Source organism: Pipistrellus hanaki, assembly GCF_964339955.1.
Source record: "Pipistrellus hanaki genome assembly, chromosome: 11".
In the NCBI taxonomy this organism is placed as follows: Eukaryota; Metazoa; Chordata; class Mammalia; order Chiroptera; family Vespertilionidae; genus Pipistrellus; species Pipistrellus hanaki.
This window is the reverse complement of record NC_140513.1, coordinates 6,668,237-6,690,495: the sequence shown is the minus strand read 5'-3', so window position 1 is coordinate 6,690,495 and position 22,259 is coordinate 6,668,237. Positions and strand designations below refer to the sequence as shown.

General features: G+C 51.3%; 3 protein-coding genes across 7 annotated transcripts in view; 1 reads left to right on the top strand and 2 right to left on the bottom strand.

The window, feature by feature from the left end:
• Positions 1-3: 3 nt before the first annotated feature.
• RPL35 (ribosomal protein L35) lies at positions 4-4,881 on the bottom strand. The gene is made up of 4 exons (XM_084898417.1): positions 4,548-4,881; positions 4,025-4,161; positions 2,610-2,691; positions 4-186 (listed from the first exon to the last, which is right to left on the bottom strand). Exons 1-4 carry the CDS (start codon positions 4,548-4,550, stop codon positions 37-39), a joined length of 372 nt encoding a protein of 123 aa, XP_084754543.1. The 5' UTR covers positions 4,551-4,881; the 3' UTR covers positions 4-36.
• Positions 4,882-6,841: 1,960 nt separating this feature from the next.
• Positions 6,842-16,553, top strand: ARPC5L (actin related protein 2/3 complex subunit 5 like). 2 transcript variants are annotated; one of them, XR_014796279.1, is made up of 5 exons: positions 6,842-8,814; positions 9,361-9,464; positions 13,166-13,314; positions 14,568-14,744; positions 16,014-16,553. XR_014796279.1 is itself a non-coding variant. In XM_084898416.1 (4 exons), the coding sequence occupies exons 1-4, from the start codon at positions 8,554-8,556 to the stop codon at positions 16,074-16,076; spliced, it is 462 nt and encodes a 153-aa protein (XP_084754542.1). In that variant the 5' UTR covers positions 6,876-8,553; the 3' UTR covers positions 16,077-16,553. The 2 variants fall into 2 exon arrangements, 1 of the variants encoding a protein (XP_084754542.1); XM_084898416.1 differs by lacking the exon at positions 9,361-9,464 and having other exon boundaries at positions 6,876-8,703; positions 13,243-13,314.
• Positions 16,554-19,015: 2,462 nt separating this feature from the next.
• GOLGA1 (golgin A1) overlaps positions 19,016-22,259 on the bottom strand; it is a 33,246-nt gene continuing 30,002 nt past the window's right edge. For all 4 annotated transcript variants that reach the window (XM_084898344.1, XM_084898346.1, XM_084898345.1 and 1 more), the window contains 4 exons: positions 21,491-21,550; positions 20,740-20,910; positions 20,145-20,231; positions 19,016-19,591 (listed from right to left, as the gene is read on the bottom strand). In XM_084898344.1, the coding sequence (XP_084754470.1) occupies positions 19,511-19,591; positions 20,145-20,231; positions 20,740-20,910; positions 21,491-21,550 (399 nt within the window). In that variant the 3' untranslated portion in view covers positions 19,016-19,510. The remainder of the gene's footprint in view (positions 19,592-20,144; positions 20,232-20,739; positions 20,911-21,490; positions 21,551-22,259) is intronic.

The following is a 22,259-nucleotide window of genomic DNA, read 5'->3' as shown; positions in this document are numbered from 1 at the left end:
AGCAACAGCCAGATTGTGCTTTATTGACGCCGACGCTCAGGCCTTGACCGCGTACTTCCGGAGGGGGTACAGCCGCTCCTTCCGCTGCTGCTTCTTGGTCTTGAGGTTCTCCTCGTGCTTGTTGAGCCGGCGGCGCATGGCGCGGGTTTTCTTGGGCCGCAGGTCCAGGGGCTTGTACTTCTTGCCCTGGTGGTGGGAGAGCGGGGAATCTGAGGACCAGGGCTCAGGGGCTACTGCGGTGGCTAGGCAAGCCCCAGAGGTGGAACCCCGTGTTGAGATGGTGCTGGGAAGACTGGGAGGTGGCTGAGGAAGGTGCATGGCTGAGCTGGGGGGTTCATGTGTAGACATGAGTGAGGAGCCGTGACATCCAGCACAGCAGGGGACTGTACCCTGGGAATGGGACAGACCACACTTTTTGCTTACTAGTTCATACAATCCCCCAAGTTCAAGGTGGAAGGGAGGGGGGAATCGTCCCCATTAAAAAAAAAAAAAAAAAAGTCTTTTGAGTTAGAGTCAAAAAGCAAGTGAACTTGTCAGAATCTCACCAATACTGTCTTGGAACTGGGATTTGCACCTAAATCAACCAACTCCCTAAACAGTGCTCTTCCCGCCAGCCTAATTCCTGCCATGGAAGGGGAGGGGGCATGTGGCACCCAGCAAGCACTGGGTGGTCACTGTTTTCTTGGCTTAAATTAAGCTGTTGTGTATGGTGTAGGGGTGGGGGAGGGGCTGCGGCTTAAGCTGGTACTGGATAAATCTGGAGTGCCTGCCAGGTACCTACGGGTGTCCCCCGTAATCATGTCCCCATTTTACAAGTCCCAGAGGGAAGCTCTGGCTTGGCCAAGGGAATTCCAGAGGCAAAGCTCCTGTCCTGCCTCTCACCAAACCTGCCCCAGACCTTTCACTGGGCCTACTGTCTCCCTCCCTGGCTCTTATTCTCGTCCCACTTGCTTCCAATGAGCAGGTCTGGACTAAGGCAGCTCTCACGCTCTCTCCTTGTTATGCAAAGGTCCCCTGGGCCTCTGGCTTGGGGCCTGGTCCCTGCTGGAGGAGCTCCCAGCTCGGTGGGGAAGACTGACCAGACAGTAAGTGGCTCATCGGTGGGGGAGGAGGTTTCACCTAGCAACTGGCTACAGCCTGAAAGCAATGAAGCAGCCAACTGAAACGGGGAGAAAACTGTGCACAAAACCCCTGAAGGATGACAGCTCAGGCTCTTTGTGGGATCCACCAACAGCCCGGAGGAGTAGGCACAGGGCAGAGAACTGCGGAAAAGGCCAAACAGGAGATGAGGAAGCGCTGGAGGGAACCTGTTAGTATTCAAGTCTGTCCCCCCACATCCCCCACGTCAGGGCACAAGTCAGAACGTTGTCCATAGAGCTCTGCCACCCAACAGAATAGCCTCTAGCCCGTCCTGCTTGTATCAAGCCAGTCCTCAGACACCAGTCACATTAGTGATCAGCAGGCACTTGTGGTGGGAGGTGACGATGACGGAGCAGACACAGAAGGTCCACGGACACACAGACGGGGACTTCCCCTCCGCCTCCCTGAGTGCTGCCCGGCCTGCTCCAGGCCACCCCCCCGCCTGGCCCCCTCGGAGCCGGACGAAGGCTCCAGACCCAATCCTGAGAAAACGTTCCCACAGCTGTGTCCCTGGGAGGTACACCGTGATGGCCTTTTTGGTATCAAACCCTCGTTATTCAAACACTACATTGGGAGTTGATGTGAAGCCATTCTGTAGATGTAATTAGAGCCACTAATCAATCCATTCATTTAAATAAGAGAGAATATCCTGGGTAATCTAGGTGGGCCTGACAAAACCAGCTGAAGTCCTTAAAGCAGGGATGAGGCGCCCCAAGAAGTGCCACCTGCGGGACAGCAGCTCCCACCTGTGCCATGGATCCAGCCTGCCACAAGCTTCCCCCAGCCCTCAAACCACGTAAGCCAATTCCTGTAACAAAGCAAATACACACAAACACGCATGTACAAAGCATCCCACTGGCTTGCCTTCACTGCTGGAACCCTGGTGAGACTAATTTAGGACAGGACTAGGGAACGGCTGTAATACCCTAGGCTGAGGGTCAGACACCTGTGGAAATCTCCCAGGAGCACCCTCTTCACCCCTCCCCACGGCGTGGTTTTGAACCTCAGCCCATTCACTCCATTTGCAGGTGACTCTGAGCAACTTAACCTCTTAAGCCTTGAGGTCTTCACCCGAAAAACAAGAATGCCAGGGGCTTGGCAGTGCTGACACCCAGTACTAGTAAGACAAAACATTCAGCAGTCAACCCTCAGCCTGCAAGCCTGCACAAACTCAGTCCGCGGGTGAGGCTGCACCCAAAACCCAAGTGTCCAGCCACAGTCCTGCCACTGTTGATTTGTTGACAACTGCAGCCCCGAGGAAGTGCAGCCTGCATACCACATGCTAGAGCAAGATGCTGGAAAGGCAAACCATTTACAAGCTGGACGGGTCTGGAAAGCCCAGCGATGCCTGGGCGAAGCTCTGTCCCCCACACACCGGCAGAACCTCTTCACACTGAGCGCCCCCAGCGAGGGCTGGAACCGCTCCCCAGAGCCAGGCCCCCCCCCCCCCCCCCACCACCACCACTCACCTTGTAGAATTTCCTGAGGTTCTCTTTCTGAGTCTGGTTGATGACGGTAAGAACACGGGCGATAGACTTGCGAACAACTCGGCTACAAAAAAAACCGGATACGACAGTGAACACAGTGCTCCCAAAGCATCTCACTCCGGGCCTGACCCAGATTCATCCATGTCCTCCCGAGATGCACTTCGCTCAGCCCGGGAGGAAGGTGCTCTGAGGGTGAGGTCGGAGGACTATAGTATGCAGGAATCTGTGCCCAGGGAAGGCCTGAGTGTCCCGTGCTTGTGAGGATCTGTGAAGTGTCCACTGAGGAGGAGGCTTACTGAGGAGCGATGGAGGGCTGAGAGGAAAGATCCCCCATCCCAGGCCATACATCCTGAGGCTGTGAAGCCGACCTAACCAATGCCCATCTCAACGAGCTGACCAGAAAGAATCATGTCACAAGCTGGGCAACCAGGGAAGCTTAAAGAGCCACAGCAGGGGCCACTGAAGGAGGAGGGGAGAGCCTGAAGCCAGGAACCAAGTGACTGCAGTCCTGCTGGAGGATGAGGGGAGGCTCACTCAGTCGATAGCTTGGTAAATCTGGCCCTGAGGATTCGGCATGACTCTTGCTTACATGTTCCCAAACTCACCCAATATCCTCCCACCACCATATGAAGGTTATTGGGAAGGTTTCATAGAAGAAGAAAAGAAAAAACACCGGTGGTTAGCCAACCTGCCCATCAGACAGGATGTGGCTGAAGAGGAATTTGTGCCCAGGTTAACGGACTCCAAACCCACATTCCTTACATCAGTGTTTCCCAAACTTTTGACATATGTGCGCCCCTTCTATAATTTTCGTAACGCTGAGAACCCCTCGTACTCATGAGAACGTAGAATTAGGTGCAGCTAAGCACGGTGCAGTGCATATCCCCACCAAACTCCGGTGCAAAGCGTACCCCCACCAAACTCTTCCCGTCCCCCTGGGGGTACGTGTACCACACTTTGGGAAACACTACTACATGTAAATCCCTAATTTACACTACAACTCAAGTAGGGTGCAAGGTACCCACCTACCAACTTGGGGGTGGGGGGTTGGGGGAAGAATCAAGTACTGACAGGAGATGAAAGAAAACGTCGCTGGGTTTTTTGAAGCATTAAAATGTCCCCAAAGAGACACCCTGTTCTTTCACCAGCCAGAGAAGCTGAACAAGGCAAAAGGACCCCAGGGTCAAAGGCAGGTAAAGGGGGGCGTCTCTCCCACGTGGAGTTCCGTGAGCAGGTGAGCCCGGTTAGGAGGGCCTGACCCTCCAACCCACAGCTCCACTGAACGGGCATTTAAGCGGGCACCTCCCTAAGCCAACCGCAAGGATCCACAAATGCTCCCGGTGCGCACACAATCCTCCCGCTGCCCCGAGGCCCGCGGGCCGGCCGCCGTCACTCACATCTTGGAAAGCTTGGAAGCTGCGCCGCCTGTCACTTTGGCTACGCGCAGCTGGGACAGCTCCACCTTCAAGTCGTCCAGCTGTTTGAGCAGCTCCTCCTTCTTCTTGCCGCGAAGGTCCCGAGCCTTAATTTTGGCCTGCGGGCAAGGAAGGGTCTGTGTCAAAAGCGGGTGCCTCCGTCTCCCCCTCCGCCGCTCACCGAGGCTTCCGCCGGCCCTTCCCACCCCTCCGCCCGCGTCCAGGAGCGCGCGCCCGGCGCAAGGTCTCCGAGGCCCAGGCCGGCTACGAGGCCGGGCCGCTACTCCCACTGCGCAGACGGGAAGACAGAGGCCGCCGGCAGCGCCGCCCCGCTCCCAGCCCAGGCCGCCGGGGTTGGAAGGCCGGCAGCGGCGGAGCTAGGCCATTCCGCACCATACCCCACGGGCCCGGCTGGCAGACGGGACCCCAGGGTTCACCCTGCACCCCCAACCCCAGTCTCCGAGCCCAACACCGCGCGGATGGCTCCCGATTGCTGAGCTCTCACCATGGCTAAACACCCCTGCGCCGCCGCCGCCTGCTCGGAGAGAAAGAGGAAGGGGCGGGGCTGACCTTTACAACTACTGCCGGGTGACGGCGGGCGCGGCCAATGGCGGCGCAGCAGGGGCGTCCAGGCTCCGCCCCTTCCAGCCCCGTCCCAACGCCGCGAGTAGCGGGGTGGTACTGCCCGCCCGGCCCTGTAGTCCTCGCGATTACTTTGGCCGGCCTCATCCCGAGCCGAGCAGTTGGGGAAACTGAGGCAAGGCAGACGCAGATTACCGGAGATGGCATCGTGGTCTATTGCGTCATTTGTTCGTTCATTCAATCTCTGCAGGGGGCCGACCAGTTTGTGCTACAGTTCTGGGGATAGAGGAATTTAAAGGTCGAGGTGGGCGGGGAGAGGCGGGGTCGACCCTAAATCCAACTCCCGAAACGTTCCAATGGAGACCGTGTGGCAGGGGAAGGAGCATTCGTGGCCTTCTTTAGCGAACCTGACCCAGTTTCAGATTTCTGCTCTGTTGCCTGGTGCTAGCTGAGACTCGGCAAATACGTTTTTGAGTCTGTTTTCTCACCTGTGAAATGTGAGGATTAGGAATATAACACTTAAAACTCTTCTCACAAGACCTGATGTCTAACAACCGATCAAAATACCGTCGGAATTAATGCTCCCGCCCAGTGGAATGAACACTGGAGTTGGGCCCTAAAAGTTAAAGGGGAATTCACAAAGCAGGAAGGGACTCAGGCTTTCCAACTGGGCAGTTTCATTGTTTCCCTAACCAGCAAGCAGGAGTCAGTGCTCCAGTGTCACTCCACTGCCGTTAACAAAGACACAGGACACTTCTTAGGGTGCTGTTAATGCCAGGTTGCCCCCTTGTAGCTTCAGGTGCCATCTCCGGGAAGCCTTCCCCCACCCCTTCTTTATACCTTAGCCTTGGAGTGAACCAGCACAACCTCCCGTGTCCCAAGTTTTCTGTGCAATCCTCTCTTTAGCTCCAAACATCCTGAGTTAAAATGTCGTCTCTGTAGTCTGCCTGGAAGTTCTCTGGGGGCAGAAACATGGCTGATCCATGATTTTGTTTTTCTAGTCTCCAGACACAATATGTGAGTGTTTGTTGGATGAATGAATGAGCCTTGTCCCAGACTACAACAAGAAATAATTTTAGGCCCTACCCGTGTTGGCTCAGTGGATAAAGCGTCGACCTTCGGACTGAAGGGTCCTGAGTTCGATTCCTGTCAAGGGCACATGCCCGGGTTGTGGGCTCAATCCCCAACAGGGGGCGTGTAGGAGGCAGCAGAGCAATGATTCTCTCATCATCACTGTTCCTATTTCTCTCTCCCTCTCTGAAATCAATAAATAAAAATTACTTAAAAAAAAAAAAAGAATTTTAGGAAGTAGAGGGATATGGGGAGGAGATGGCAGACAAAGAGCATTTATGGCCTGGATTCGTCTTAAATGGAAGTCGAATAGTGCACAGGGACTTTCCTGTCTTATTTCCCAAATGGTTATAGTTCTATTAGAGCTAATGATTGCGTACATCTTTTCCCGACTTGAAGTCATCTGTGAATTCCATTCTTCTTACATGCTACCACATCCAACCCATCAGCAAATTCTACCTTCATATATATCTGACCTCTTCTCACTACTTTAAAAAAAATCTTCACCTGAGGATATGCTTATTGATTTTAGAGAGAGGATGAAGGTGGAGAAAAACCCCGATGTGAGAAACATCAACCGGTTGCCTCCTGTATGCACCCAGCCTGGAATTGAGCCCACAACCTAGCTAAGAGCCCTGACCAGAAATTGAACCTTCTGTTAACGGATAACACTCCAAGCGAGCACATTGGCCAGAGCCCCACCACTCACTGGCACCTGTCTGGTCTGAGCCACCATGGACTGTCACCTCAATTATTGGTGTTGCCTCTTAAATCACTTCTCTCCGTTGGCTCTTGCTCCCAGGTGTTCTCAATAGAGTTGCTAGAGGGATCCTGCCCTGCCCAGAATTTCCAGGGCTGTCCCATCCGGATTAAGACCACATATTTTCCTCAAAGCCGTACAGCATCTCCTCCACTTCCATCTCATCTCTTCTCACTCTTGCTCCAGTTTGGCCCCGCTGTTTCTGGAGTACACCAAGCCTGCCCTGCCTCTGGGCCTTTGCTTGGTTCCTTCCTCCACTGCGATCAGGTCCCTAATCAGATTCACCTTCTAAGGGACATCTGTTGACCACAGTATCTAAGGCACTCTCTCTCAGGCACTGCATGAGTACAGTACAGTTTTTTAAGTTCTGCCTTCCTGGCTGGAATGGAGGCCCACAGTTATAGGAGAAACATTTCATTCACTAATTTGGAGGTTATTTACTTCCTTACTTGTAAAATGGGCATTTCTGATTTAAAGTTCCTCCTGACCAGGATATTCTGGGGATGTGAATTTCTGCTTTCTTGTGGCCTGCTTGATTTCTTCCAAGGTATGGAGCTGAGAGACAAGTGTGCTTTCCCTGTTCCCAGGACCCCCATGCTTTTATTCAGCACCTATTTCCCACTGTGAGAGCCTGTATCGTATTTTCATTTATTTATTTAAAATCCTCACCCGGGGATATTTTCCCATTGATTTTTAGGGCAAGTGGGCGAGGGAAAGTCAAGAGGAACACATGATTGGTTACCTCCTGCACGTGCTCTGACCAGGGCGGGGGCTGGGGAGAATCCTACAACCAAGGTACATGCCCTGGGCCAGAATGGAGCCCAGGATCCTTTGGTCCGCAGGTGACGCGAGCCAGACCGGCTAGGGCTAAGAGTCTGTGTCTTTATCACCCAAGATTAGGTAGCTTCATATGTTTCTTCTTCAATTAGCAATAATAGCCCCTCGGATAAATCTCACTGGCTATCATACTGCACTGCACATAGCTTGGCATCTTTTTTGATCTGCAGACACAGTTCAATGAGAAATACTCAAAGCAACAAAACAAGTCCCATTTCATTAAATACTGGCCTTTATTAAAGAGTACTATTATATGAAAATAAAGACCCAATTTGGTTCAAGGCTACGGCCCATAAATGGAACCCCTCAAGCAACAAGCACCTAATCCTGGCACTAGAGTCGTCCTTGATCGTGCCCCACCTGCACCCCAATCTTCCCCCTTCTCAGACTTTGCGCTTCCTACCAGGAAATGCCTCTCCAGTCAGGTGCAACTGCTCAGCCCCTAGAGCCTCGCCCTTCTTGTTTGGATGATGGCCACAGAGTCATCTCCCTCTCTTCACCACCACCCGCCTGGCCAAGGTGACTGCTACACATGCGAGGGCCGCCGCACCCTTAAGTCCAAAGGTCTTCATTGTCTTATCAACAGGATACACTTTAAACGTCTTTACATTCCCCTGGTCACTGTGTACAACGGTCACTGTGTACAAGGCAGAGGCCACCTCCTCTCGGCCCAGTGCGGTGAGTGGCGTTCCAGGCTCTCCCAACCCCCATCACTCCCAGGGCACGAGAACCACTACTCATCCCTCAGCTGGAAGGTTTCTTCTCCGAGAAGCCTGTCCGCCATTCGACAGGCACAGCCGGGTGCCCTCTCCTGCGGTGGCCGTGCTCCCTCAGTCTGGGGGGTGATGGCCCCCGGAGACCCTTCCAGGGCCGGAGCTCCGGCGTGCGGGAGGCCGAGGAACAAGGGCAGGAGCGGCGTCGGAAGTGCTGGGCGCTCGGGGACGGGCGCCCGCTGCTCAGAGAGGAAGATGGGGCGCAATGAAGTTAGGAGTCTGACGGGGCGGGCGGCAGGGACCACCAAGTCGGCATCAAGACCGTCCGCAGACTGCTTTCGGCGGCACCCCCAACGGCTCTGTCCCGCCTTCCGCCTGCACTTCCGGTTCCGGCGTGCACCGGAAGTGGGCGGGCGGCGGCGGCTGCGCGCGGAGGAGGTGGAGGTAGTGCCCGGCGGCCGCTTCCCGCCCCCGAGCCGGTTGGGAGCGGAGTGAATCTGAGGTCGGGCCCGGAGCGGAGCCGGCCGAGCGGGCCCCGAGCCCCCGCCATGGCCCGGAACACGCTGTCCTCGCGCTTCCGCCGGGTGGACATCGACGAGTTTGACGAGAACAAATTCGTGGACGAGCAGGAGGAGGCGGCGGCGGCGGCCGGCGAGCCAGGCCCGGACCCCAGCGAGGTGGATGGGCTCCTGCGGCAATATCCTTCCCCGGAGCGGCTTCTCGGGCTCCCCTGTGGCCCAGCCCTCCCGCTCCCCTCCTCCCGGCCCCTCAGGCTGGCTCCCCACTCCTCCGATCCCCGGCCCCCTCCGGTCAGTCTCCCAACTCTCCTCCGACCTGGCTCCCTCCCGGGCAAGGTTCCCTGAGTCCCAATCCCCCCATCTTCCCTCTGACCCGCCTCCCCACCCTCTCGTTCCTGGCCCCCCTTCCCCCCCCCCTCGGAGTCTCCCTCGGCATCTCAGCCCCACGCGGCCCCCGGACCCTGGTGGGCCGGCCGGCTTGCTCGGCGGCTCCGGGAGTGCGCGGTGCCGGCCTCCAGCCCCCCGGGCTGCTCACTGCTCTGCGAGGCCTCTCCCTTTTTCCCCTTGCCTGCTCAGCTCTCAGGCTGTCCCTTCCCTGACGCCCCATCGCTCCATCCTTCCCGTGCAGGCAATGGGGTCATTCATTCTCCGGCTTTTCCGGCGGGAGGGGCCGGGGTGAGCCGCCGCTGAGTAATGAATTGAGCAGCCAGGGCGGCTCCTGGGCACGGTCCTCCTGGGCCTGATCGCTCTGCACCGCACGAAAATAGGTGGGCGGATGGCTGCGGGGAAGAAAGGTCACAGCCCTGAGCGCGGAGGTTGTAAACCTCTCACCCGCAGATCCACCTGACCCTGCAGCTTAGCGCCTCTGCTTCCGACCTCTTCTCAGCTTCCAACGAACACCTTGGGGTTTGGACCTTGATGGTCTCAGCCATGTTCAACAAGTGAGTTTGGCTCCCCCTCAGTACCCCCCCCCCCCCCCCCAATAGCCTTCTTGTGCAGGAAGCAGTGGGAAAAAAACTAGTAGTTTCGAGCTAAGAAAAACCAGAGAGCAGAAAGTGAAATGTAAAAGTAGAGCCCCACCACTGGAAACGACTATTTTTGTGGCCGTAGAAAACTAGCATTTAGAAAACAGGATTAAAAATAGAGGTGGCTGTCGCAGCCTGCTTGGCCCCTCAGCAGCTTGAACACAGGAAACTGACTTATTCTCAGAGGAAGGATTTTTCTTTATTCAAATGGTGTTACAGGAAGTGCCCGCCCCTCCCCCACACTTGCCAGCAGGGTTGGAGGCTCATGCTGTATATAAATCAGGTTCTGGGTGTTTAATCAGTTGACTCAGCTTGGGAAGTCAGGCCCGTGGACTGCCTCTGGGAGGAGTCCGGTGTGCCTTTAAAAAGAAAAACCTTCAGACTTTCTTTGTTTGGACAGGAACGTGTTTTTGAATACAAACTGGTATTTCCTGCCCCATTGGGATCGCCTTGCTTATGCCTTGGGTGAAATGGTGGCAGGAGAAGACGCCATGAAGGAAGGTTTGGTTTTGCAGTCCGGTGCAGGACCTCCTTCACGGGCAGGTGGTGCCGAAAGGGCTGCAGGGTCAGCCTGTGGCGCAGAAACATCCACCGATGTGGAGGACGAGGTCTGGTTATCTGCTGCCTTGGTCCTGGCAGATTTAAAGGTCTTCTCTTATATGCCCTTGACCAGTAAAAGGCTTCTAGAGGCCGTTTGGAGACAGCTGGGCACATCCAGGGGGTGGTAGCTTCTTCCCTGCTGGTAATGTTGGGAAGCTTGTTACCATGGAGAGTGTACCTCTGAGGACTGGGGAAAGGGAGGTTAGCAGGTGAAAACTGAAATCCAAGAGGAACTAAGGTTTACTGAGTCCTTACCATGTGGCCAGGTATTGGGCTTATATCACATCACTGAAGTTAAACTATGGAACAGGCTTCTAGGGGTCAGAACAGGAGAGTAGAAATAGGGGTCGGTTGATTGGAATGGGAAAGTGCTGGGAGGAGGCATGTCGTGGTGCTGTGTACGGAAGCCAGTCATGGCGGGAGTTAACAGATGAAATGAAAAGAACACTAGCTGTGCATCCATACGGACCCTCTATCATGCCATAGCTGTGTGACCTTGACGCTCAGCATCCTTCTATGTTAAAAGCAGGAGAACCACGCTGCCTTGATGTCCCATGGGAGCATCACTGGACAATGTCCCAGAAGGCCTCAGTGCAGTGCTAGGCACACAGCATGTGTCTTGAACATGAAACAGGTCTGTGGGTGGATGGCAGCAGGAGATTGTAAAAAGACCGTGGCTTTGGAGTCGGGTGTACTGGGCTTGAAGCCAGCTGGACAGCTTAGCTTTGTGACCTTGGACAGGTCACTTTCCTTCTGAGCCTCAAATTCGTTGCCTTTAAAATAAGAACGATGACTCTGGCCACAGAGTTGTTTGTGGTAATAGCATGTGAAAGCACTTGGCACAGGATCCGAGAACTTGTAGGGATTTAAAAATAGTAGTAATTCCTTTTCCTTGCTGAGCACCTTCTGGTCCTTAGGAGCAGGGATCTGTCCAGAGAAGTGGTGTTGAGTGACTTTGCACTCTCTCCTTTCCCTGAGGAAAGTTGGCGATGTTTGGAGACATTTTGATTGTCAGGACTTGAGGGATCTAGCGGGTAGAGGCCAGGGATGCTGCTAAATATTTCCGATGCATAGGCAGACCCCACATTGATCACGTGGTTAAAATGCCAGTAGTGCCTGGGTGAGAAGCCCTGAGATAGGGAGACTCGGGGTTGAACATGGTTCCCCAGTCTCCACAGCCTGTTCTCGGAAAGGGCCGGAGGCCAGCTTGATAAATGGTATGCCCTCGCAGCACCCAGATCTCCTTACCTGCTGAAGGCCCACTCCCATCAACACCTGGAGTGAATGCTGGGGAGGCTGGCACAACAGTGAGCTAACGGAAGTAGTGGCTCTTTTTGCTCTTGTGGGCTAGTTACCCCACTCTTCCACATGATTTTGTCTGCCAACCATGCTGACTAGTGAAGAGTGCCAGCCAGCATGTCCTGTTAAGCCGCTGGGTCTCTGCTTGTTCTGGGACACCAAATTAGAAAAGAATTCTGAGGTGGAAGTTATCAGTGGCTGATACCGGACTGGCCCTTGCCTGGCTGGGGAAGAGGCATTCCGAGGCTGACAGTACTGGGTCTGTGGGTGGAATGCAGCAGGCTCTGATCCACCTTCCACATTTGGGGGGTGGCCGCCTCTCACGTGGAAGGTGGGTCACAGCCCAGCAGGGGGCTGGGAGCTGGGCAGGAGCGGCCTTGGAGTGGTGTGGGCACCGCTCAGTCAAGTGGAGCCCCCACTGGGGACGACAGGACAGCCTTGTCTGTTTACACGTGAGTACCGCTGCATGGTATCCGATTGGGCAGAAGCCATTCCTTGTTCTATTTTTGAGGCTTTTTGGCTGAAGCCAGAGTTTCAGATGAGGAAATGAAAGCCGGCTAATGTAATTCAGTTTAAAATAGGTGTCACCTTTGGGGACCTAACCCAGATTATAAATTTCTTTTAAATGCTGGATATTCAGAACTCAGCAAAGACTCTGTCAGGATTGCAGCTGAGATTTGGGGAATAGGGGGCAAGGGGATCGGCTCATTTGTTGGCAAGGTTCTTAAAGATTGATAAATCTCCCTCTTGGTAGCAGTTGGGACCTTACCTGCCTGGGGGAGGTCTTAGAAGATAGAAGTTTTAACACATCGTAATAGTTTAACTGATACAAAACATTGGATTAAGAATAAGAAGACCTTGTTTGTGCCTTTGTTCTTCCCTTTTGAGAATGAGGTGAGATTGATAACCTCATGTGGTTGTTGTTAGTATCAAGCAGGGCAGAATCAGGGACAGAGCCCGGGCAAGCAACTCAAGATTTTCTGTAAGATACCCCTTGAGGGCACTTGCTTTGCTGCTATCTTCCAGGGATGGGGGGAAGGTGTGTCCAAACTTGCTTTGAGTCCTAGCTGGTTTGGCTCAGGGGATAGAGCATCAGACTGTGGATTGAAGGGTCCTGGGTTTGATTCTGGTCAAGGGCGCATGCCTGAGTTTCAGGCTTGATCCCCTGGAGCGGGTGTACCGGAGGCAGCGATCAATGCTTCTCTCTCTCTTTTTTTTTTTTTTTAATATATTTTATTGATTTTTGTACAGAGAGGAAGGGAGAGAGATAGAGAGTTAGAAGCATTGATGAGAGAGTCATCGATCAGCTGCCTCTTGCACACCCCCTACTGGGGATGTGCCAGCAACCAAGGTACATGCCCTTGACCAGAATCGAACCTGGGACCTTTCAGTCCGCAGGCCGACGCTCTATCCACTGAGCCAAACCGGTTTCAGCTCAATGCTTCTCTCTCATCATTGATGTTTCTATCTCTCCCTATCCCTTCCTCTCTGAAATCAATCAATCCATAAAATAAGAATTCTATTTCCTTTAAAAACTTGCTTGAGGGGGAAGGCTTAGGGGATGGCAGGAGTACGCAGCATAGGCAGAGGTGTCCACCCTCTGTGTGGCTCACGAAGGCTACAGGCTACCCTCTAAACAGCCTCTGTGTGCCCACCTGCAAGCCGCTGTGGGAGGTGGTTGGATGGGATAAGATGCCATTTGACTTCACCCTCTTGAGCTGTTTTGGAGATGAGTGCACTAATAAAGTCATGGCCATGCTCGAGCCTAGCCGTCCTTAACTGGTGGTGATGCACAGGGGACATGCTTCGGGCGTTTCATGCAGCCCTGCGGAACTCTCCCGTCAACACCAAGAATCAAGCTGTGAAGGTAAATGGGGTTGCGCTGCAGCTCTGCTGGGTGGTGTTGGGACCTGGGCTGTGGTTGTCCGTTGTCTCCAGCTGAGTGTGAGCTGCGTGGGGCTCTGGACAGTGTCAGTTGCATCTCTGCATCAGTGAGTGTCTGCCAAGGGAGTGAGTTGGCACTGGCAGTGCTTCCACGGAAGCCTCCTAGTGTTCCTGACATCAAAGCTATCAGTGTTTATAGTAAAAGCTCCCCAAAGAAACTGCTCACTCCTCCCCAGAGCCTCGTGGGGTGAGAAGCCAGCCCAGCCCTTGCCGATTAGCAGAACTATAAATTCGCTTGCCATGTGAGACTTACCGGTGGTTAAGCTTCTATAGGCTATTGAATAGGCTTTATTTGCCTGAGGATTTTCAGTGCTTTTAAGATTTCCTGCCTTTTACAAACTAGGTGAGAAGATACAGTTGTGTTTACTGCATCTCTGAGTCTAACAAACACCTCATCATTGAAGCTAAAATTTGATCTAGGGAAAAGGGGTTTTCAAAGCTGGGATTTTGGCCTTTTGTGACTCGGGATAGAGCACCAGCCTGTGGACTGAAGGGTGTGTACAGTGGCTGCACCTCTCCAACATGGAAGGCAATGGCCCCTCTATTACTGGGTGAGCTCAGAGGGAAGCTGCAGATAGACAAACCTGTTTGTTTTTTTTAAATACATATCCACCATTGTGATCCTTTGGATTCTAAGACCTTGCTGGTATAATAAAAAATAGTGGCATTTTGCCCTGACCGGTGTTCCTCAGTAGTTAGAGCACTGGCCTGTGCACTCGAGGGTCACAGATTTGATTCTGGTCAAGGGCACATACCTGGATTGCAGGTTTGATCCTTCACCCAGGTCAGGGTGTGTGTGAGAGACGACCAATTGACAACTCTCTCTCCCTCGATCCCTCGATCCCTTTCCTTCCATTCTCTAGAAATCAATGGAAAAAAATACTCTTCACTCCTTGGTGAGGATTTTTTTTTTTTTTTTAAAGTGATGTTTCTCCCTAGTAGTTATTCCCTTCCCTCCCAAATAATGAAGTAACTTAATTGACATAAATAAGGGATACTTTGAAATTTAAGTCAGTAAAAGGATTTCTCCCCACTTTTTAACCATCCCAGATGGATTAGAAATTACGCAGTTTCAGGTGAGTTCATACTGCTTGGCTTGGTGTTTCTGTGCCAGCAGTGGGGGGCCTGGGTGTGTTGGGCAGTGGCTTGGCCTCACTCTTTCTTTTTCTTCTGTAGGAACGAGCCCAGGGTGTGGTGCTGAAAGTACTTACAAATTTTAAGAGCAGCGAGATTGAGCAGGCTGTGCAATCACTGGACAAAAATGGCATTGACTTGCTAATGAAGTACATTTATAAAGGGTTTGAGAAGCCCACAGAAAATAGCAGCGCAGTGTTACTCCAGTGGCATGAAAAGGTATGTGAACACGTTGCCCGCGCAGGCAGCCCATGGACTCAGCCCCACTCCAGGGCTCCCATCAGCAGGCTAGATGTTCCAAAACAAGCTGGTCAGCTCTGACAGGCATATGAGAACGAGGGGCTAAACCTGGCGCATTTGCTCACTTACCTCTGTCAAAAAAGCATCGGTAGGGATCCACTGTCTCTGGTAATCACAGTTGCTTTAGCTGCTGATGTATGCCCGGCAGGTCATGGGCAGGTGACGGCACGGTAAGGTAGATGAGTCCCAGGTGGGACGCAGGCAGGCTTGCTGGTGGCTGGGGCTTCATGATACTTTCGCTTTGGTGAAGTGGAGGTGGTGGTGGTGGTGGTAATTATGGTAGTGGTAGGGGTGCTTGGGAATGCAGCTGCGCCCTCCAGCTAGCTCTGATGGCTTCCTGCTCTGGCCTCAGCCTCACCAGACCAGCGTGAGCAGAGGCAGAAACCTTCACAGTCACTTTAAAGGGCCCTCATCCACCTGCAGCAGAAAGAGCTGTGCCTGTCCTTTGCTAGGGTTGGTATGAGAGCAGGCTTTTCATCAAGTCTGTGTCTTGCCTATATGTCAGTGTCCCCGCACCCTGTAGAAATACAGGGAGCACGCCCCCCATCACCGGAGACCAGGCTATCACTGGCATCCATCCTGAATGCTCCATGTGTTTTAAGGGAGCGATCCTTACTGAGGGGTCGGTCATTTGGCAGCCTTGGTGCTGGCTAGGGTTGTGGCCTTTAGTCCTGCTGGTGGGTATGCTGCCTGCTCAGCAAGAATTGGGAGGCCCTTGGTTTGGTATGTGGGGGCAGCTGTGATGCTTGGGGAAGTGAGCAAGCCCTCTGCCTGGTTAAAGGCCAGGCCTTTTGGGCCCTTTAAGGCAACTTGGTGCTCAGCCTTAATGGCATTTCTAATGATGGCTCCTCGAGGTAGCTCTGATGGGCATGTGTTGGTTCCTGTGTGTAGAGCAGTGCCGGCAGGCTGGAAACAATGAGCCTGTCAAAGGGGAAATGTGGGGGGCTCTGTTGTGTGTGTGCTTGGTAACTGTTCTCAAGCCCAGTTCTGCCTAAAGAGCAACTCCTGGACCTTGGCTCCAGGACAGGGCTCTGCTCCCTTCTCCTGCCTGTGCTCTTTAGAATCCTTTTTGGGGTCAGTGACAGTGAACTGGGTTAGGGAGTGTACCATCCCATCTCCCCTGGCAAGCCAGGCTTCCCCGTGCCCGTCCGGGTTCCTGTGACACGTTTCCTTTTCCTGCCCCCACAGGCATTAGCAGTAGGAGGACTAGGCTCCATTATAAGAGTTCTTACAGCAAGAAAGACTGTTTAAAAAAAAAGACTCATGTTACCTTGAGAAGAATTTTGGATGCACAGGCTGGTGAAGAAGGGATTGACAATGGACCATCTTCCTAGGAACTCCCAACTCTTTCAGGACATGCATCCGCTGAAGTGTATTTTATTTTCAAGGTGGAGGGAGAAATTGTCTTACTGTTTCCTAAATCCTTTTGCAGGATCTGATAGTCTATGCCTTTGTCCACGAATAATGCAGAACTGACATTGTGACTGTCTGCCAGAGTGGCTGGCCAGTGTTGGTCAGGTGTCCCTGTGTGCACTGCCTGTTTAAAACGGGGGAGGGATGCTGTGGGCAGGTGCAGATCCAAGGGCTGCGGTGGAAGGGAGAGTTTCAGTTTCTGAACTGGAAACCCCCCAAGGGTTTGTACAGACATCCCATCCTCCCAGAAGGCGGGCTCTCTTGGGTTCATTGTAAAGTGCCTGCTGCATCAATAAAGCTCTTGGCTTATTAGTATATACTTTGCAGTGTGTTTCATACATGTATAAATAAATAAATAAATAAATAAATAAATTTTAAAAAAGGTAGTGAATGGGTTGGCGATGAATGAGGGGCTGATTATTCTGGAAACTCCCCAGGAAGCGAGCATGGCAATCCTGCCTCTTACACAGCAGCACCTCAGGCCTGGGCTCCAGTGCTGCTGGCTGCTATGGAGAGAGGTTTTGCTGAATAAGTATTTGTTTACTCTTTTGATTTGTATGTAATTTGGAGCTTATTTAATAAAGTGCCAAACATTCAATAATTACCCGAGGTTTTAAAAAGTCTTTAGTTTTGTGTGACCGCACTCGAGTCTTTTGAGAGTAAGTAGGTCTCAGACAGGCCTGGTTACTATCTCCTGACACTGGATTTGGCTGTGTGATAGCAACATTCTTATAGTGAAGTTGACAAGTTCTCTTTAAAAGATTAAAAGCCAGAAACAGGTAGCAATTAGCCTATAAATATAAAAACCCATTTTGTTCCCTATAGCTAATAACAACGAGCCTTTTTGAAGAGCACAGATACTTTTCTTACCTTTTAGCACACGTGACCAGCCTACATTCTATTGAAGGTAAGGACCCGTTCATGTTCTGAAGCTCTCCCCAGCCGAGTGGGCCTTGGAGATAGATGTTGACCAAAGCACCCAATCCTCCAACTCCTGCAGGACCCCACCATGCTTGGGAGGTAGGCCTAGGCTGCTGGCTTGTTAAATTACATACATTTATTCACCCAGACCAGTCTGGGGAGGTTCTTTCTGAAAGACAAATGCTCTGTAGCCCTTGAAGAATATGAGACACAATGTACTAGACTTAGTACATCAAAGACATATTGGCACACCATATCAAGTAAAACCCACTGTAGTTGCTTCTGCATTAAAGATCTTTAATCAAAAAGTATATTGCACCACAAATGACTTTTCTACAGCAGTCTTAGAGATAATATCCCTATTTACAACATGGAGGGAGAGAGCCATATCCAATGCTCATATAAAGGGCCATATATATTTATATATATATTGTCTATCACAGAATGTTTATACAAGTAAAAGTGCATTAAATCACTTAGAATAGTTACTCCACTCTTCCTCTTAAAGCTGAAGGAAATTCAGTGTGCAGGAGGCAAATCTAATCAGACTGAATCCTCTAAACAAGTCCAGACTTCATGATGGCCCCACATCTATACCTAAACCTGCAGGGAGCGTGGGTGGGGGTGGGACCAGCTCAAGGGCTGGGGAGGCCACGGAGGAGTTAGATGGACTCCAACAGCTGTGCTGTAGCTGCCTCTGGAGAGCCCTGAACTACTTGGATTTCAGGGTTCTCTCCTGGAACAGCTGGTAAAGCTACCTCTTCCTCATCAAAATTACAGAACAGAAGGGACTCCTGTTTTGTGTCCCCAGCACATAACTGGAAAATAACATTCTAAACAGGATAGACATCTTCAGTAGGTGAATGGGTCACTTGGATGGCAGAGCCTGGGCTGTCCTTGCTTGGTATTTCTAGGTCTGTGGAAATGTAGCAGGTTAACTCTGCAAATCCTTGTTTTTCTGTGAGATCGATTTCATATATTTTAACCCTAAGCGTAATTGAGAAATAGAACTTAACAGGATAACTGATAATAAATTTTAAAGGAGCTCCAGTTACTAATTTAGTTTTTTATTTAACCAGTAAAACTTTTATCCAACTAAATCAATAAACAGTTTCCCTTTTGATTTGATATTGTGGCTTATCCAAGGCAAGCATGGTCTCTCTTTAGCAATACAAGTTTTTGTCAGTCACTACCAGAGCCATCTGCATGTATCAAGTCCTGTAGCCAGCTAGGGGCTGTCTAGACGCAATATATGAATGTAGTGTCATCTTAAATATTTGGGGGTAGGGTGAGGAAGAAAGATGGCAGGCCACCTCCAATGTTTTGGTCAAGGCTGGGGGAGGGACAGCTGCTGCCTCCTTTGGATACAGCAGACTGTCCTTAACAGTAGGAAACATGTAATTAGCACTTGCTCAGTGTTAAACCCCAAAATCAAGAGCAAAGTAAATGAAACGCCACCACTGCTTCAGAGGGAAGCAGGTGCCAGAGAACACTGGTGAAGTTTCAAAGGGACAGGAACCCCAACCTCTGAAATAATTTCCTCTCTATGCTCCAATCTTCCTTTGAGAACACCACTAACTGGGTTTCATAATACAGAAGACATTTTAGCTATAAAAAATAGTTTTAAGTGGTTTACCGGCAACCTATCCAAGACAAGTACATTTATTAAGAAGGCAATTGAGTGTATTTGGATCTTTTTAAACATTTGCTTGTTTTCTTCAACAAAACGAGATACTGTCAGTTGCATAGTCATTGCTCCACACTGGCTTTAGAGTATCTTAAAGACGTACACATCTCAATTTCTAGGTAGTTTGAGAAACAAAGGAAAATATTTTTGTGAACGGTTAAAAAGCCTCTTCTAACTCATGTGACCCCATTCATGCTACCAAGGAAGGGGAATTTTTAAAAGCCACCCCCACTGAGTTCGCGGGTGGCAAAAGCAGGTGAGTCTGGCCTACGGGCACCATTTCAAAGGGCTTTTTGTCCAGCATCGTCACTACAGGATGGATCAGTTGCCTCCTCTCTGCCAGATGCTGATAGCTTCAGCTTTACGTACTAACAAAAGTTAGAAATTTAGGTGCAGGCGTGCTAGCCAGAGCTGGGATTTTAGCAGCACTAGAAATGTGGGTGGTGCCAGGACGCTCCCATTTGTGACTAGAATGACAGGATCCGCTGCCTCCTGAGGTTCTTAATCTGCAGGGAAGTGGACCTTAGGTCTTGTAAACAATGTTTAGACGCTTGTACAAAATACTGCAGTTACAGTGATTAGAAACCCACCCAGACTGGTGTGTCAGTGTTCTTTTCACAGAAAGAGTGTCAGCCCACGGAGCTCCATCCTTGGGTAGTTCCATCTAGGACCATGGTATCCGAGGGCTGGAGATGGAAGGCCGGATGCTGCCTTTGGGAGCTGGCTTGGACCCAAACCATGACATCTGTTTGAAACAGAAAAGACTCCTGAGCTGAGAATCAGGAGTAGGTGCAGAGGGTGTGAAAGAGCCCACCCCTGGGTGACCCTCCTGCCCCCCATGCATCCTGACTCCGGCTGTGACCAGAGCAGTGAAAATGGTTGTAGTGACTAGTCTGTAGGGCTGAGCCCATTCTAAGTATGGGTGGGAAACGAGTAAAAACTGAGTTGACGAAACAGGTGAAATTATAGGTATCTTTTCCTTAAGTTTTTTTTTTCTTCTTTCTATTACATAACTTATGCAGGTTCTTTTAAAATATTTTTGTTTTGTTTTGTTTTGTGCTGGGCCAGACCTAGGGCTACTGATAAGTGATATCAATTGCTTTGGAAAACAAGGTCTGTTGGTCAAGTACATCAGAGACCTGTGTGCACAAAGCATGTGCTCAGTAAGTACTGCCCGAGTCAAGTTCATCCAGAAGCACCTCTGAAGCTGATGCGCAGCGGTGGGCTGCTCTCACCTGCCAGTGCTGGGAACACTAACGGCATGTTTTGAAGTTGGACAGCAGGCCAGGGAACCTTACCTTATACTCCAGGGTTTCTTTGAGCATGTTTTCTTCCTCTTGTGAAAAGTTCAGCAACACTGATACAGCTTTTATGAGATGAAAGGCCTGAAACAAAGTAAGTTTTGCTGCCTTGGGTCCAAGTGGTGGTGGTGGTGGGAGTTGGGGCTAAATGGCAGCATTTCTGGTTCTGTTCCTGGTGTGTGCTCCCAACAGTGAGCAGAGACCGTGCAGAGGTCTGACAGCAATGGCAGGTTCTCTTTCTCCCTCCATCTTTTACTTCGGGGACTGCAAGATGACCAGGACATCCACAGCAGCTCTGCTCTGCAGAGGATGCAGGAATGCTGGGCAGATTCAGCTGCCTTGACTCTGGCCTCAGCATCCAAACCACATCCCCTCCCAGGAGCTAGTTCCCTGCTAGGTGCCCCTTCTTGCTGCTCAATTAGCAAGTCAGTGCTGGCTGGAGGAATGACCAAGGGTCCACACTTGGAGTCAATTGGAAGTGAAAGAGAAAGGAAGAAATGGACGAGGTGGGAAGCCATGCAGGACTCTGACAAATAAGCCAGGCCCCGGGTAGAACTCAGTACCCAAATGCAATTATTCAGAAGCCCTGTACCTCGGATTCCCGACAGGACATGAATTTTAAAACCACGTGTTTAAGGTACTCGAAGTTGATCTCGCGGGCATCAGGCAGGTCAGCGTTATTTGTGACAGAAGGGGCCATGTTTGGCATCTCAGTGCCAGGCTTCTCCCGGACTTCGAAAAGCTCATTATCGGGTCTGATTTTCTGGAAAACCAAAGAAAAGATTTTACATTGAACTGCTCAAGACAGGTAGGAAAATCACATGGGAGATTCACCTGACCCACGCTGGGATCACCTGCTCGTCCTCTGCCGCCACCCCTCCACCCCCGCCCACCCCCCAAAGAGGAATTGCCAGCAGCTAAAGAAAACTCAGCTCCTCCAGGTGGGTGGACAGTTGAGAGGAGGGAGAAAGGTCCCTGGGGAAGCTCAGACATTTCCTGTGTCAGGACACATGCCCTGCGGCGGTGAGCACCTCAGCCAGGCAGAGGTCCTGCTCTCCTATGTTTGGGCCTGGCACTCGGCCATTCATGTGTGGTGCACCCATCACCTCACCAACTTCAGACAACATGCAGGCTGGAGAAGGCAGGCATATGCCTGAGGTGACACAGTCACTTCATAGAAGCATGTTCAAGCTGGCAGGCCCGCTGTCTCACCAGCCAACATCGCAGAGACCCCTTACAATCAATGGGAAGGCGGGGGAAGGGAAGCATCATCAAGCAGCAAGGGACCCCAGGGGACCAGAGTCCAGAGAGGGAACAGGCAGCAGGGAGGGGAGGGCACTCACCAGTTCCTTCTGCAGCGTCTTTTTGAGTTCCAGCATCCTCTGCTGCATCTGCTTTATGGCCTGAGACAAACCCCCACCCCAGCCAAAAGCCACTCAGTAAATGCACATTTCATCAGCTTTAAGGGGAAGGACAACAGATTAGACAGATACTCTTGGGTTCCCATGCACCTGTTAGAAGTCCCTGTGACTAACTCTAGGGGATCCCCATGTAGCTGAGTTTCCATTCTTTAATAATTTTTTTTTTTTTTTTTTTTTTAAGAAAGAGAAAGAAACATTGATTTGTAGTTCCACTTATTTGTGCATTGATTGGTTACTTCTTGTATATGCCCTGACCAGAGACCAAACCTACAACCTTGGCATATTGGATGAAACTAACCAACTGAACTACCCGGCCAAGGCTTGAGTTTCCATTTTTATTTTTATTTATATATATATTTAAATATATTTTATTGATTTTTTACAGAGAGGAAGGGAGAGAGAGAGAGAGTTAGAAACATCGATGAGAGAGAATCATTGATCAGCTGCCTCTTGCACACCCCCTACTGCGGATGTGCCCGCAACCAAGGTACATGCCCTTGATTGGGATCGAACCCGGGACTTTTCAATCTGCAAGCCAAACGCTCTATCCACTGAGCCAAACCGGTCTCGGCTTGAGTTTCCATTTTTAAACAAAGTTGTACTACACTTTGTTTTCTCAAGAGAGGTTTCCCCACAGTCTCTCTAGGAAGGAGAGGACGGGGTGAGAGGATCCTGAGAGTCTTGTCGAGCA